Source organism: Crocuta crocuta, unplaced genomic scaffold (genome assembly GCF_008692635.1).
Source record: "Crocuta crocuta isolate KB4526 unplaced genomic scaffold, BGI_CrCroc_1.0 scaffold129, whole genome shotgun sequence".
Classification (NCBI taxonomy): Eukaryota; Metazoa; Chordata; class Mammalia; order Carnivora; family Hyaenidae; genus Crocuta; species Crocuta crocuta.
The window spans coordinates 14,774,419-14,790,971 of NW_027551571.1; the positions used below are offsets into that span (position 1 = coordinate 14,774,419).

At 36.9% G+C, this 16,553-nt stretch overlaps 1 protein-coding gene across 3 annotated transcripts in view; it reads right to left on the reverse strand.

Annotated features, from left to right (window-relative positions):
- Positions 1–16,553, reverse strand: part of LDAH (lipid droplet associated hydrolase) — a 101,822-nt gene that overhangs the window by 78,302 nt on the left and 6,967 nt on the right. For all 3 annotated transcript variants that reach the window (XM_077751037.1, XM_077751038.1, XM_077751039.1), the window contains 2 exons: positions 9,859–10,014; positions 1,765–1,908 (listed from right to left, as the gene is read on the reverse strand). In XM_077751037.1, the coding sequence (XP_077607163.1) occupies positions 1,765–1,908; positions 9,859–10,012 (298 nt within the window). In that variant the 5' untranslated portion in view covers positions 10,013–10,014. The remainder of the gene's footprint in view (positions 1–1,764; positions 1,909–9,858; positions 10,015–16,553) is intronic.

Genomic DNA, 16,553 nt, shown 5'->3' on the forward strand with positions numbered 1-16,553 from the left:
AGGTGGGGTGGGAGGAGAGAATCCCAAGCAGGCTCCATACTGTTAAGCACAGAGCCTGACTCAGGGCTCAATCCTATGGACCGTGAGATCATGACCTGACCTGAAATCAAGAGTTAGGGCCTTAATTGACTGAGTCACTCTGGTGCCCCCAAAGGATCAGTTTTGAAATACTTCCGAGGATAGACCAAAGGCAACTATTAAAACCTGATTATATATTTAGTAAAAACATTTCAAGTAGTAACTGGTACATTTTACTATTACTCAGGTGCAATGTTCATATGTATATGCCGACCTATACATTGTGATCAGATTTGGAATGTCAATATATAGCATTCCTGGGGCACCTGGATGGCTCAGTTGGTTGAGTGTCTGACTCTTGATTTCACTCAGGTCATGATCTCAAGGTTCGTGAGATTGAGCCCTGAGTTGGGCTCTGTGCTGACAGTGTGGAGCCTCTTAAGATTCTCTCTCATTCCCTCTCTCTTGGCTCCTCATCTGCGCGCGTGCTCTCTCAAAATAAATAAATAAACAAACTTAAAAATACATATATATAAAACATTCTTACTAATGACTGTCCTGGACTAAATGTTTGTGTCCCTTAAAATTCTTATATTGAATCCATAACCCCCATGTGATAGTACTGGGTTATAGGAGCTTTGGGAGGTAATTAGGATTAGAGGTGGTCATAAGGGTGGAGCCCTAATGATGGGATTAGTGGCCTTGCAAGGGGAGACATCAGAGAGCTTCCTGGAGCGGATGAAAGTGTTCTGTCTCCTTCCCTGTATATGAGGACACAAGGACAAAGAGGCCATTTGTAAGCCAGGAGGAGGGCTCTCCCCTGAATTTAACCATGCTGAAACCCTCATGTTGGGCGTATATATAGCCTCCAGACTACTAGAAAATTCCTATTAATCAAGCTTCCTAGTCTATGGTTTCTGTTCTGGCAGACCAAGCTAAAACAGTGATAAAAAGCAAAAAGTAAATATTAAATTATCTTTAAATTCCAGTAATTTTTAACAGGTCTTAAGAATGGTTTTAGATTTATAGAAAATTTGAACAGATTAGTACAGAGTTCCCTTATCACCTGCCCCTTTCTCCCTCCCTACCCACATGTGGTTTCCCTTATAATCAGATGCTCAGTAAAATGCTCATACCACAGGCTCCTCCACGTCTGGCTCTGCCCAGAACTAGCACACCTACTGAATCTCTCTCCCTGTTATGCTAATTTTTTCTGCCTGTTAACACCTGTGCATTCACCTCACCCCCTATATCCAAATTCTACTCAACCGTCAAAACCCATCTACTCCACAAAGTCTTTTTAAACTGATACTGTGTTCTCTCTTTTATTTACTTCTTCAATATCTACATGATTAGCAGGCCACGGTTTATCACTTAATCATTCTCTAAATGTTAGAGTAAGGGCCTCTTTAGAGTAAAGACCATGGCTTACAATACTTTTTATTCCCACCACCTCTTGGTACAATCCTGGAAATGTAATGCTTGATCAATAAATATATAGCTGATTACTAGCTAGTAAACAGTAAAGGCAAGTTTTGGACAAATTGATCTGCTCAAATTTTCTGAGAAAATTACCTTCAAAAATGAAAATGACTCTAAAAATCCCAAAATTTCCAAAATGTGACAGCCTGGGCCCAATGCCACAAGCAGAGGTCTCCAATGATGTAACCCTTAACCTTAGCAGGCTTTCCAGATACATGAACATCCACTCACTGTAAAGAAAGGCAGATGTTAATAAAGACATACCGTCTGAGGTTGTGAGAATCTTCTTGTCTTTGGGGGCCAAAGCATGTCCAGCATGACTGATAACCCAAACTGGAAAGCGTCTGTTTGTTGCGGAGTGCAAAGCCTTTGCAAATGGTACATAAAAGGAACAAAAACCTGGATTACCTAAGAAAAGAAACAGAGACCTTAGTTAACCAAAGCTAAGCTCATGTAAGATGTGCAGAGTGGAAAAGATGTATCTATTTGTCCTCACACTTTCTTCTACAAATCTACTAACATTGACACATACACTTCAATTTTAATATCCTTTCTGCCTTAAGTCTGGGAATGATCACTCAGAAGATTCTTGCTCCTGCTTTGTTCTCCAACTGTTTCAAGATAAATTCTTCCTCCTTATTCCTTAACTTAATAAATGGAACCATCAATCCTAAACCAAATACTCAAGTCCTAACATCAGGTTTCTTTCTGTTCTTCACAGCCAATTGACTAATAAGTCCTGCCAACTTTGCTTCCAAAATATATCCCAACACTGTCTACTTCTTTCCATTAGTATTATCAGCTCTCATTGAGTTTTATGCACATCTCTCAACGGGCTTGCTCCTCCTGTCCCCTGGGAATCCAACCTTCAGGGTACCCAGAGAGACAGCTTCAAACTTCAAATCAAATCATAGTCAGATTCTATTTAAATACCTTCCAGTGGCTTCCCATTATCAACCTATTGGTCTGAAGTCATTAATTCTGCCTCTAAAGCTCTTCAAGATATTATTGTGCTCAGTTACCAAGCTGCATGAAAACAAGTCAGTGTAAGAATCATTCACAAAGAGTACTTTGAGGAGTGTACGGAGTGTTTCCTTGTCATTTATCACAGTACTTCTATTGTAAACAGATGTATAGTTTGACCTTTTGGGAAAAAGACCACCAACATATAGATTTTTGTGTATGTACAGAAGGTATTTTTGACATGAGTTTGCTACAGAGAAATGGAATGAATAATGACCTTTTAGAAAAAAGAGTCAATCTGATACATCTTTACGGGGAAAAGACAGTGAAATGGGGTTTCATCTTGCAGTCATCATCTGTATAATGCTTTCACAGATACTGCTTCATTTCCAGCAATGTCTATGTCCAATTTATGATTTTTTCATGCTATTAGGTTCTTTCTGATTACATGACATGGATTTCATTGCACTGAGATAACCTCTGCCACCCTTATCAAATGACACTGATTTCTTCATCATTGCAGTTTCCTCAATAGGCAATGTAGCAAAGTGGTTAAGGACACAGAGTCTGGAGCCAGACTGTATGAGCTGGAATCCTGGCTTTGCACTTATTAAGTGTGTGACCTTTGGAAAGTTATTTAACCTCTCTGGGCATTGGTTTGTCTTCAAAATGAGGATAATAATCACATTACCTGATGTGAGAATAAGTGAATTAATTTACGTAAAGCACCTAAACACTGCTTGATGCACAAGTGCTGTATAAATGTAAGCTACTCAGACGTGTCATGTCTAGCCATGATGGCAATGAATGGCCTTGTCATCCATACTGCAAGTTTGCTTCTGCTGCATTCTCTTTTTTTTAATTAAAAAAATATTTTTAATGTTTATTTATTTTTGAGAGAGAGAGAGAGAGAGAGCACGAGCGCACAAGTGGGGGAGGGGCAGAGAGAGAGAGAGGGAGACACAGAATCTAAAGCAGGCTCCAGGCTCTGAGCTGTCAGCACAGAGCCCGACGTGGGGCTCAAACCCATGAACTGTGAGATCAAGACCTGAGCGGAAGTTGGACGCCCAACAGACCAGCCACCCAGGCGCCCGGCTTCTGTTGCATTCTGACCTAATGACCGGAGTTCTAAATTCCATTTTGTAACTGTGCCAGGGTCATCTTTTGCTAAATAATACAGAAACTTCTTTAAATGAAGTAATATGTTCTCCGGTCAGCTGACTGGCCACGGTGTAGTTCTGAGAACGAAGAGAGGAGGGGTGCACAGCACTGGGGCAGTAACATGTATGGTGGATATGGATAGCACTGTTTCATGTTTTATATTTAAATCTTTAATAAGTTTGGAATATTTTTTAGTATAAAATTGTACTAAGTAGCAATCCAACTTCTTTCCAAATGCTTAGCCAAGTGTCCCAAGACCATTTATTATATAACCCATTCTTTCTGCATTGATTTGAAATGTCTTCTGAATTCAACCCTGAATTCTTACATTAGCTTGCTAATTCTGATTCCAAATAATTCCATTTACTTTTTTTCCTTTTCTTCTCTGCCAGCACCATACTGCCTTGATTACTACATTGTTTTGTTTTGTTTTGTTTTTAATGTTTCGGTAACTGAAAGGGCAAATCCCTTCTTTTAATTTTTTCCCCTAACTTTTCTAGGTTGGTCTCATAACCTTTAGAATTATTTCCACCAGCTTCAATTTAAAAAAAATTTTTTTTGGAATTCTGACAAAATCACCTCATTTATACATTAATTTAGAAAGATTTGATGTTTTTCATATTACTGAGTATAATCTGGGAATGAGTTATGTCTCATATTTAAATGTTTTATGTCTCTCAGGTAAGTTTTACCTTTTTTTTCACATGGGTAGAAAACAATAACTGTCAACATTTTAAAGTGCTAGAACTTAACAACATGCTAGGTAGCATTTGAGTGCTTTACACATATTAATTCATTTAGTCCCTACCTAAGGTAGTACTATTATTATTTCCATTTTATGGATGAGAAAACCGAAGTACAAAGAGGTTAAACGAATTTCCCAAGATCACACAGATGATAAGTGCTCCATAAATATTTGATGACTGTAAGAGTATACAAAAGAAAATAATAATACTGAGTTTATAAAAGAACATAAACTACCGAGCTTAGGATCTTTTGCATACATTGTTTTAGTTAATCTTACCAAAGCGTCACAAAGTAGCTGGCCTTATCATTAGGGACAATGAATGGGCAAGCACTTGCACAATACCTGGCACATAGTAAGTGCTGAATAAATCATACCTGTTGTTACTAAAATTGTTATTACATATTTATTTTGTATTGAATAAATCTAACATGTCATGTTCTGTAAGTTTAAGGTGTACAGTGTGTTAAAACTGGTTTAAGGAGAATCCAAAGACAACACCTACATGAACTAGATGCAATAATTACTATAAATTACAATGAGTTACAACGTAAAACTGAAAAGTACTAGTTATGAACTGCTACAAAACATTTTTTTCCACCTATCTCTGGGTTCTGAGTTCTTTCACTTAATAACTATAAGATCTTAAGCAAATACCTCGTAGCTTTCTTGTTCATAATTTTATAATCATTAAGTAAATGATACTTTCAACTACTTCATGTTCATTTCATTCTATTCAGTACTATTGTTTCTTTTGTATATTATTTTAGTTATCAATTATTTACCGATCACTTACTACATGGAAGTCACTGTGCCAGGCACAAGACAGTTAAAGGCCTTTTTGTAATTCATATTCAGTGGGAAAATATATACATATGACTAAATAAGTAAATAAGATAATTCAAGAGTGGGATAAGTTATATGAGGATCGTGAGAGGATCCTCAAGAGAAGAGATTAGGGTGGCCTCAGAACAATTTTTGAGGAGATGGCCTTTAGCCAAGACCCAAAAGATGAAAAGAAATCAAACTTGTAAAATTTTGAGGAAAGAACATACCAGGACAGGAGAAGAACAGGTGCAAAAGCCCTTAAGCAATTAAGAGCTTGGCTCCTGAAGAAACAGAAGAGTCCACCATGGCCAGTATGTATCATGAAGATCCAACTGACAGGTGAGATAGAAGTTGAAAATGTAATGCAAACCGTTTAAATGTCATTGCATACTTCACCACTTAAATATTATGGCTTATGTTACACTTTATGAACCATGAATTTAACTTCTTGGTTAAGAAACCACAAAAAACTTAAAGGGTCTCATTTATACAGCTAAAATCAGATATACACACATTCACACATGTACGTACATGCGTTTCTTCAGCAATAGGGATGTTTGAAAGCATTCCAACACAAAAATGCTAGTAAAACTTTTTATAAAAAGATATCAGAATGTGATATAAACACACGCTTGATCAAACATATAGTCAAATGCCTGAGTAACATATAACAGAGGGTGTGGTGCCCATCTCTAGACTCCAACTTCCAATAAACTATTCAACATTGCAATTGTAGACTTATGCCTTCCACTTAACCTTGTAGGAGACAAAAACTGCCACATATAAAGTTAATGTGGCATAGCATCTATACAGAAGGTTGTCAAATGGAAAGAATGCTGGACTTGCACATGGAGGCTAGTCTACTCCATTTCTGATCACTGTACTCAAATCTAAGACACATTACATGACTCTATTATCCCCATACGACCACTGGAGAGTTATAATGACTCAATATATTCTATAGTTAGTTCTCAAATTGGTTCCCTTTCGTCATTTCTCTATTTAAAGAAAGTCCAAGGATATTGTTACTTAACAGAAAATCTACAACAGAGCTTCAGTGGAAAAGACAAAATTAAATTGAAAGTTCCTCAATCTGTGGATTCTAATAAATCACTCCTCAGTATCATTACCCACTTAAAAGTGATTAATTTTGCTAGCTGTAAAAGCAAAGTGGTTTAAAATGAAATGCTACATCAGTCTATCAGAGATGGATTAAATATGATGTCTTTAGTGGTTTAACAATCCTTGAAATACTGTCATCCTAATTTTCCCGACAGTATAAACAGATTAAGCCCAAATATACAATACAATTCTGAACTCCAAAAACTAATGAGCAGCACCAGCCTACAGCTCCCATGAACTCCAAGGAAAAGGGCAATAATAGAAAGGCAAACATAAAAGAACACTAAAAAACTAAAAATGATCTGAAAATGTCAAAGTGCCACAAAACAATGACACCACAAAGCAACAAATGTTCTAAGCTTCCCTTTCTTCACAGTGTCTTCCTTGAATGCTCCCTCTGTCTCTTCATCATATATTAAACCTGGCTCTCCACTCTGGTGGACTCTTCCTTTCCAGCCTCTGCAGTAGAGCCCGCACTCCTCTCTAACACCTCATACACCTCAAGGATAGCAAAGACTTTTGCAACACAGGCTTCCCAGCTCTGAGGGTAAATGAATGAGTGAACAGACACCTCTGAGTAGGGAAGCACAGGGAACTGTCATTTCCACTTACCCGTCTACCTTGTTGCAACAACCTCTCCTCCTCCACCTCCATCTATCAACTTTTTAGTCATTCTCACATATTCTCCGAAAACCTTGACCCTTAAATGACAGTTTCAGTTGCCATTCCTTATGAGGAGATTTCAAAATCTGGGTAGATTCACTGAGCCAACACCTTTGTCCTATAATTCATTACCCTGATCAAATTCAAAGAACTTCATGCAAATGAAACTTAAGCAACTAATTCTGACAGCCAGACCTTAGGATCAGTGGTAAGTATATCACAATCTCCTGGAAGGCATGTTAAAACACACACCGCTCCACCCCCAGATTTTCTGGTTCAGAAGGTCTGGGATGCGACGCAGAACCTGCATGTCTAACGAGTTCTCAGATGATACTGCTGGTTCCAACACCAACTTTAAGAACCACTGGCTTAGATTTTTCCATTACCCAAAAATGGTTAACATTCAAACCATTCTACCTCTGATAGGTCTTCTACTCTTTTAGACTTCACTCCCAATACACCTGCTATTCCATCACAGGGCTGCTCAAACTCTATCTACTTGTTCTCAATTGATAATTCCTTTCATCCTGCGTATCTGCTATTCTCAACACTGACAACTTATCTACCCTCTGCCATATTTATTCTCAACAGATCACTTCAACTCTTAATTAGAAGAGAAAACAGAGCTCAGGAGGCAGGAAATTACTCTCTGATATGCTTTCACACTTCTCCACTTCGGTAACTAACTTCACCCCCTTCATGCTACCCTCTGAAGAAATATCCTGTGTCCAGTCCAAGACTTACCTTCTCAATCCTATACTCTGCCATGGCCTCAAATCTCTGCTCCATCAAACAGTATTTGTCATGTCTATAATTTCAAACTGTCCTTTGCTGCTGGCATGTGTATTTTTAATTTTAATAGATGCCAACAGACTGCTTTCTTAAATCATGACAAGAGGTTAAATGGAAGAGGTTTTGGATCAGGAATCTTAGGCCAACTGAAAACAGAAGCACTATACTGAGAAGTGTTTAGATTAACTGTTACTAAACACTGAAACTTCCTACCTTCTTTCTCTTGTTCAGCCCTGAATATTCACAAACAGGCTTCCACTCATCAAACAGGATACAGGGAGATTCCTTCCTAGGAAAACTGAATGACTCAAGAAATAGGTACAGATAACTGAAAGCTAGAAATTCTCTAGTGAAATGCTGGGTCCCTACCCAATTGCCCTAGCATGAAGATTACCTAGGGTGACCAGCCACACTGTTTTGCATATGACTATTGTGGTTTTAGTACTGAAAGTCATGTGTCCCAGAAAATCTCTCAGACTACAATGGCTGGTCACTCTAAGCAAACCTGAGGACAAGCCTCATCCCTGAACACAAAGATTAGCTGTTTGTGTCTTCCACTTAAAAATGAAAGGGTAATCAGGATTACCAAACATTTTCCCTCTTCCCCATCCCCATCAGACCTCAGTTTGTTCTCAGCATTCAAGAGTCTCTCATGGTTTGCCTCCCTCCATCTCCCCAACTATTTTTCCCCTTTTTCTCCCCCACAGTCCTCCATTAAATTCCCCCTAATCCACCTGTACGTGCAAACATATGGTATCTGTCCTTCTCTGCCTGACTTATTTCGCTCAGCATAACACCCTCAAGGTCCATCCATGTTGCTACACATGGCCAGATTTCATTTTTTCTCATTGCCATGTAGTATTCCATAGATAAACCACATCTTCTTGATCCATTCATCAGTTGACAGACAATGTTCTTTCCATGTTTTGGCTATTGTTGAGAGTGCTGCTGTGAACACTGGGGTCCATGTGCCCCTGTGCATCAGCACTCCTGTATCCCTTGGGTAAATTCCTAGCAGTGCTATTGCTGGGTCATAGGGGAGTTCTATTGTTAATTTTTTGAGGAACCTCCACACTGTTTTCCAGATGGGCTGCACCAGTTTACATTCCCACCAACAGTGTAGGAGGGGGCCGTTTTCTCCACATCCTCGCCAGCATCTAGAGTCTCCTGATTTGTTCATTTTAGCCACTCTGATCGGCATGAGGTGGTATCTCAGTGTAGTTCTGATTTGTATTTCCCTGATGATGTGGGACGCTGAGCATCATTTCATGTGCCTATTGGCCATCTGGATGTCCTCTTTGGAGAAGTTTCTGTTCCTGTCTTCTGCCCACTTCTTCACTGGATTTGTTTTTCGGGTGTGTAGTTATATATATGTTCTAACTCACAAGTTTAAAAGGGCTTTGAATATTTACAATCAAGAAACTACCCCTGACATTCTATTGACAGTCATCCTGCAAAAGTCACAAATGACCCAGGTGCCACATCTCAGAATAAATAAACGTTCTACAGTAAACTTATAATCATCTTGGAGTGAGGCAAGAAAAATTATTTAGAAAAATGTCACAAATTTGATAGTTCTAATTATTCTAAATATTAAGAAATGTTAAAAGTGGATTACAAAACTACATGTGTACTTCCAATTATGATTTAAAACACACATAAACATAACACACGTAAAATGCACTGAAGAAAAACAAAAAGCCCAGCCACTAAAGTACTAAGAGTGGTTGTTATCAACGGTGTGAGTAATTTTATTTCTTTCCACAAAGTTTTAAATTTATCAAATTCTCTTTAAAATCTGAAAAAGTTATAGAAGTATCTGCATAAAGACTCCTCATCCAGATTTTTATTTTATTTTATTTAAAAAAAATTTTTTTAATGTTTTATTTATTTCTAGGAGAGAGAGAGACAGCGTGAGCAGGGGAGGGTCAGAGAGAGAGGGAGTCACAGACTGAAACAGGCTCCAGGCTCTGANACGCGGGGCTCGAACCCACGAACCGTGAGATCATGACCTAAGCGAAAGTCGGACGCTTAGCCGACTAAGCCACCCAAGCGCCCCTCCTCATCCAGATTTTTAAACTTACCTGTAATAATAAAAATAAGCAGCTTAGGCCTGTTGGTCCTCTGCTCACTGAAGAGGTTAGTCCAGGGCCCACATTTTAGAACCTGGGTTTCAACTCCACAACATAAAATGAATTCCTCATGCACAGGAATTTCTCCCTTGATATTGGAATCCATTTCTAAATGAGAGGAGAAAAACAATAAAGTGAGTTGCTAACGTGTAAAACCTTGGGCCAAAGACAATATTCAAGAAATTAAAAAAAAAAAAGGCAAATTTCAATACACACAAGGAAATATGGCGGGTATATGACCATTTAACTATTCTGGATTATAGGGTCACACACACAAAATTAAAACAAACCACAAGAGTAAGGAGAAACAGAGTGACACATCTTCAGTGAAGTGAAAGACTCCACAGGAGTGTGAATCAAGATCAGATTGGCCAGAGATCCTGCTAAACACCCTATAATGCCTAGGACAGCACTCACAAAGAAGAATATTCTAGGCCAAAAATCAATAGCGCCAAGACTGTCAAAACAAAACAAAACAAAACAAACCTGCTCTAGTACTAGGTGGCTATAGGGTACAGTTTGTCCAGCATTTGGCGGGCTGCAATGTGTTTCCTCTTTCTCTAGCTCTCTGTTCTGGTGGCAACGGCAATGTAGCAAGAGTCCCAGAGAGCATAGGTGTGTGCCTCAGACCAGATGGTTGCTCCTTGCACCTTCTCCTCAGCCCACATGCACACTAAGGAGCCAGCCACCTGATCTCTGTCGCACACAGTAGCCTGGAAGGGCCTTGCCCAATAGAGCTCTGGGTTGCTTAAAAAAAAAAAAGGGAAGCTTCTCCAACTCCCCATTCCAGTAGTGCCCAAAGCAGTGCCCCAACCTTCTTTGCACCTGCCTATCAGCTTCAACTCACCTGGATCCCAGAGTTGCTGCTGTGGCCCTTCCACGCAGGCTCCACACACTTCAGACCTCACACCTGCACCAGCATCCTGCTTCACTCTGCACACCCTCCTACCAGTCTTGGTTCATGTCCTGACACGATGACTGTGGACCAGCTTTGGCCCAGGCAACCACCAAATTTCCCTACCACACAATAGGCTGCCACCACACCTTCTTCAGTAAGATCTAAAGCCACGTTCCCAGTTTGTCTCTTCTTGGGTACTTTCCCTCTCCCTAGGCGATCTTTAGAGTTTTCTAAAGTTTTATAGTTTCTCTTCTTCCACAGCTTAAAAATTCCTTTTATTAAATTAACCTTCTGAGTTACTGTGTGGTTTCTGTCTCTTGAATGGATCTAGACTGCTACATCCTTCATTGTCTATCTAAATTTTTCTCTTAAAATCTTTCCCATCTTAGAGGTAGCTCAAATTCTACTTCCTACTTGAGGTCTTTCCTAAACACATCAAATAAACTCTGAACTCACTCACTGCACCTTTCTTTATCATTAAGTCAACAGTGGAAATGGTAGCCAGGTAAACTTTACCTAGTAATCTTTGCACTTGTTATTCATGTCATGCTGTGCTCTCTCACAGCACAACAGTCAACAAACTCACTGCCAGTACCACACATTCCTCCCCAGATTGACAATCACCTTAGGTTAAGGTAAGGTTTGGATACAGGAAGGAAGAAAAAGTTAACATATATCCCGATCTCCATGTGTACTCCAAAAAAGCTCCAAAAGTCTGAAACTTTCCCAAATAAAATTACTTAGAAAAAAAAAAACTCACTCAAAAAGTGGGGACTCCTCTGCATTCAAAATAAATTGACTAAATAAATAAAAGTATCATCTCATATTTTCTTAAGGATTGATCTTTAGTTCACCAATACATGTCACTGTACTCCAATCTCTGAAATTGTCACAAAACAGAGTATATTATAAAGCTCTTATGACATTTACAAAATGTTGGAAACAATGAGATTTAGCTGTTCCACACTGCATTAAATTAGAGCACCATCAGAGAAGACACTGGCTAAACTAAATACCTGCACCAGAAGATAATCCAAAGTTAGTAACTATATTCTACTCATAAATACTTTAAGCAAATGACATTTTGGGAGTTTGATTAGCCATAATATTAATAATTCAAGTAGATAAGAAACTCAATCAGTCTATAAAATTTGGAAAACAAAAAATGAACTATGCTTCTAAAATACCTCAAATAAAATACAACTAAGAAACATGGAGTAAACCTATGTATTACAAAGCATCTTTTTATTTTACTCGCTCTTATGTTTCTGATTCTGCTACAGCCAAAAATAAATATATAAATAATAAATAAATAAAAAGCAAAGGAAATCTTAAGAGTAAGAAACCTCAAGTTCTTCCTTACCTAAGAATCCAAAGTAATTGGGTCTGCAAACAAGCGTCCAATTAAGAAGGAACAATGTGTTCTAAGTATGTAATTGTAGAGGCTGATGGCCCCACCTACAAAACACAGCCTCTAAGCAATCTTAAATGCAATCAGTTTTGATAAGCAGCAAGACTTAGGGTTCACGTGAATACGCCAAGTGTGAATACAATTTGTGTAACTTAGGTAAGCTTTACTTACCTAAATACAGGTGTTCACCTGTTTTTATTAATGGGTTTAATTTTATTTAGTAAAAATTTTTTTCCAGTAAATCTTTTTTTTTAATAGTTTATTGTCAAGTTGGTTTCCATATAATACCCAGTGCTCATCCCCACAATTGCCCTCCTCAGAGGAGGGCCAATAAATCTTACACAAACTAGGCAACATATAAAATAGAAAAGCAGAATTTGATCAGTATAAATTTTGGAGGTTCAAATTTATAATATTTATTATAAGGTCAGCCAATGAGAACAGTGGCTATATTAATGAACAAAAATATTTGCAAGTGGAGTTATAAATGAGTCTCATTTAGCTTTAGCATCCAAATCCAAATAATGTTTGCATTTTATTTTGGCTACTTAGTAAGAATTCTGCTTTATTCACGCATATAAGAACTGCAAATGATAAAAGTATTTTTAAAAAACTTGTGTAATACAAATCAAAACACAATCAAGTATCACCTCACACTTGTCAGAATGGCTAAAATTAACAACACAGGAAACAAAAGATGTTGGTGAGGATGTGAGAAAGAGGAACCCTCTTACACCGTTAGTGGGAATGCAAACTGGTATAGCTACTCTGGAAAACAGTATGCAGGCTCCTCAAAACGTTAAGTAGAACTACCCTATGATCTAGCATTTGCATTACTAGGCACTTACCCAAAGGATACAAAATACTGATTTGAAGGGGCACATGCACCCCTATGATTATAGCACCATTATCAACAATAGCTAAATTATGGAAAGAGCCCAAATATCCATCAGCTGATGAATGGATAAAGAAGTTGTGGTATATGTATATAATGGAATATTACTTAGACATAAAAAAGAATGAAATCTTGCCATTTGCAATGACATGGATGGAGCTATAGAATACTATGCTAAGCGAAATCAGTCAGATAAAGACAAATACTATAATTTCACTCATATATGGAATTTAAGAAATCAAACAGATGACGGGGGGAAAAGTGGCAAATCATAAAACAGACTCTTAACTATAGAGAATAAACTGAGGGTTGATGGAGGGAGGTGGGTGGAGGATGGGCCAAATGGGTGATGGGTATCAAGGAGGACATTTGTTGTGATGAGCATTGGGTGGTATAGATAAGTTATGAACACTCAGTTCTACTCCTGAAACTAATTATTACACTATATGCTAACTGGAATTTAAATAAAAGCTTGAAACAAATGAAAAAACAAATGTGTGTTGCAATGTCCAGATAGTCTTCAATTAAACTACATTAACTTTGAAACAGAGGTAGTGAGGTGATTTTCTTTCAGAGTTAAAACACTAACACTATGTAACAATAACTTGTACAATTTATCACATATACAAACAAGGTAGCTAAGAAGCTCTTAAGCTTTTTCAGATGACAAAAACTTTATACATGACATTATTAAATATAAGTTGTGGGCTGTGTTAATGTCCTGCAACTACACAGAGCAAAGCATATATTTTGCATGTGTCTGAGCCCTGACTGACAGTTAATTAATGTTGTTTCTGGGCACTAGTCCTAAAACTACTTGTAAAATATTTAGTAACTAAGCAAGTGAAAATTGAACTTTTTAAGTCCCAGGGATGAGATTTAAAATTTCTAACTGTTTTCAAAACACAACAAAAGAAGTACAAATATCTACAAAAACAGCAGCAGAAGCTTTATTTAAAGTTCTGTAAGTTTTTAGTAACTCTATTAGTGAATATTAACATATTGGAGAGCTATATGAATCTGGTGAGGCTGGGAGTTGTTTTAAATTTAGTTTAAAATGTACATTAAAATTAAGTCCAATCAATCCCATGTTAGTAAGGAAAGCCTTGCTTGTGTTGAAACCATATGAAAAGCTAGAGGGAAAAAAATGGTACTAAAAAAAAAAATCTGTTAAAAAAATCAGTAACCGGGGTGCCTGAGTGGCTTAGTCGGTTAAGCGTCCGACTTTCGCTTAGGTCATGATCTCGCGGTTCGTGGGTTCGAGCCCCGCGTCCAGCTCTGTGCTGACTGCCAGCTCAGAGCCTGGAGCCTATTTCAGAGTCTGTATCTCCCTCTCTCTCTGACCCTCCCCTGCTCACGCTGTCTCTCTCTCTCCTAGAAATAAAAAATAAAAAAAATATATTTAAAAAAATCAGTAACCAATAAAAGAACTGCTCAAGAATGTGTAATAAAAGAGGAAATAGAGAATATATTTAAAACAAAGATAAGAAAGCAGAGAATACAGAACAAGTGTAACAAATGAATTAAAAAAGCAGTAAAACTGTATATTTAAAACTAAGTATAACAGTAATAAATTAAATGTAAATAAATAGACCAATTATGCTAATTAGATAAAGGCAAAGGTGATCAGATTGGATAAAAATAAAACCAGTAATTGTGTGCTACTTATAAATAATACACATTAAGAATAAAAATACATAATGAATAAAAGTAAAAGAAGTCAAAGAAGAGATGGTATATTTATACACACATATACATATATATGTGTGCGTGTATATATATATATATATATATATATATACACGCACACATATANGAGAACATAACAATTCTAAATAAGTATGTACATATTTTAGCCTCCAGAGATAAATTAAAAATTGACAAATGTAAAAGAAGTAGTAGATGGGACCACAACATGGTAGAACATTCTGATATACCTCAGTATCTGAAATAATAAATAAAGAAATAAGTCAATAAAAATATAGAAAATTTGAATAATATATTTATATTAACATATTTAACACAATCATCATGTGTAGAATTCTATATCATATAATTACAAAATGCACATACTTTTCAAGTGCACATGATACATTTACCGAAACTGACCATATACTGAGCCATACAGCAAGTATCAATAAATTTGCAAAAAAATGAAATAATAGAGTATTTTTTCTAACCACAGTGGAAATAAGATAAAAGTAAAAATAATAAGAAAATCCCCCAATATTTGGAAATTAAGCAACAAACATCCAAATAACTGATGAGTGGGGGAAAGAATTCACAATGTAATTGAAAACTAAATAATAATGAAATAAATAATGAAAATAAGACATATCAAGATGTATGGGATGCAGATAAAGGTATTACTGCAGGAAAATTTAAAGCCTTAAAATGTTTTCTAACATATTAGGGGAAAAGAGCTGGACATTAAAGATCTAATCATTTGTCTTAAGGAGTTAGGAAAACTAAATGAATCCAAATAAGAAAAATAGAAAAAAGGAAATAATAAAGAAGAGAAATTAATGGAATAGGAAAAAAGTTTATATTTGAGAGGATTAACAAAGTCAAAAGGCTAGCCTTTCAAAAGAGTTATAAATGAATAACCCCCTGAGAAAACTCATAAGGAAAAAGGACACAAATAATCGATAGGATCGGAAAAGAAGCTATCACTCTAGATTCTACAAACATTAAAAATATAATGGGGTTATATCATGAATATGATAAAGAACATTATGAAGAACTTTATACATTTGATTTGGGCAAATTCCAAGACAAACAAACACAAAAAGGCTAGAAGACTCTTAACAGTCCAATAGCTATTAAAGACATTGAGTCCATAATTCCTGGTCCAGATCAGAGTCAACACTTAGGGAAGAAATAACACCAATCTAACTTGCCCAGAAAACAGAAAAAGAGGGACCACTTCCTAACTCATTTTATGAGCCCAGCATATCTTGGTATCAATACCTGAGAAGGACATTATAAGAAAGAAAAATTACAGGCCAACCTCGCTCATGAACATAGATGCAAAAACTCTATTCAAAATATTAGCAGACCAAATCCAGTGATACATATGACCAAACTGTGTCTATATCAGAAATGTGATATTGTTTAAACATTCAAAATTTAGTCAATTTACCACATTAACAGAATAAAGGAGAAAAGCCATAAAACCATCTCAAAATACAGAAAATATACTTGATAAAATCCAATAAAGAATCATGAAAAAACTCTTTTAAAAAAAAGGAGAAATAGAGTGATCTTCCTTGATGAAATATAAGTATCTCTAAAAGAAACCTACAGCAAACATTTTACTAAGGGTGAAATCCTGCAAACCACCTCCCCCACTTCACCTGAAAGTTTGAGATCAAGACAAAGAAATCTGCTATCAACACTTCTATTCTGGGCTGTACTTGAGGTCCTGGCCAATACAAGACACA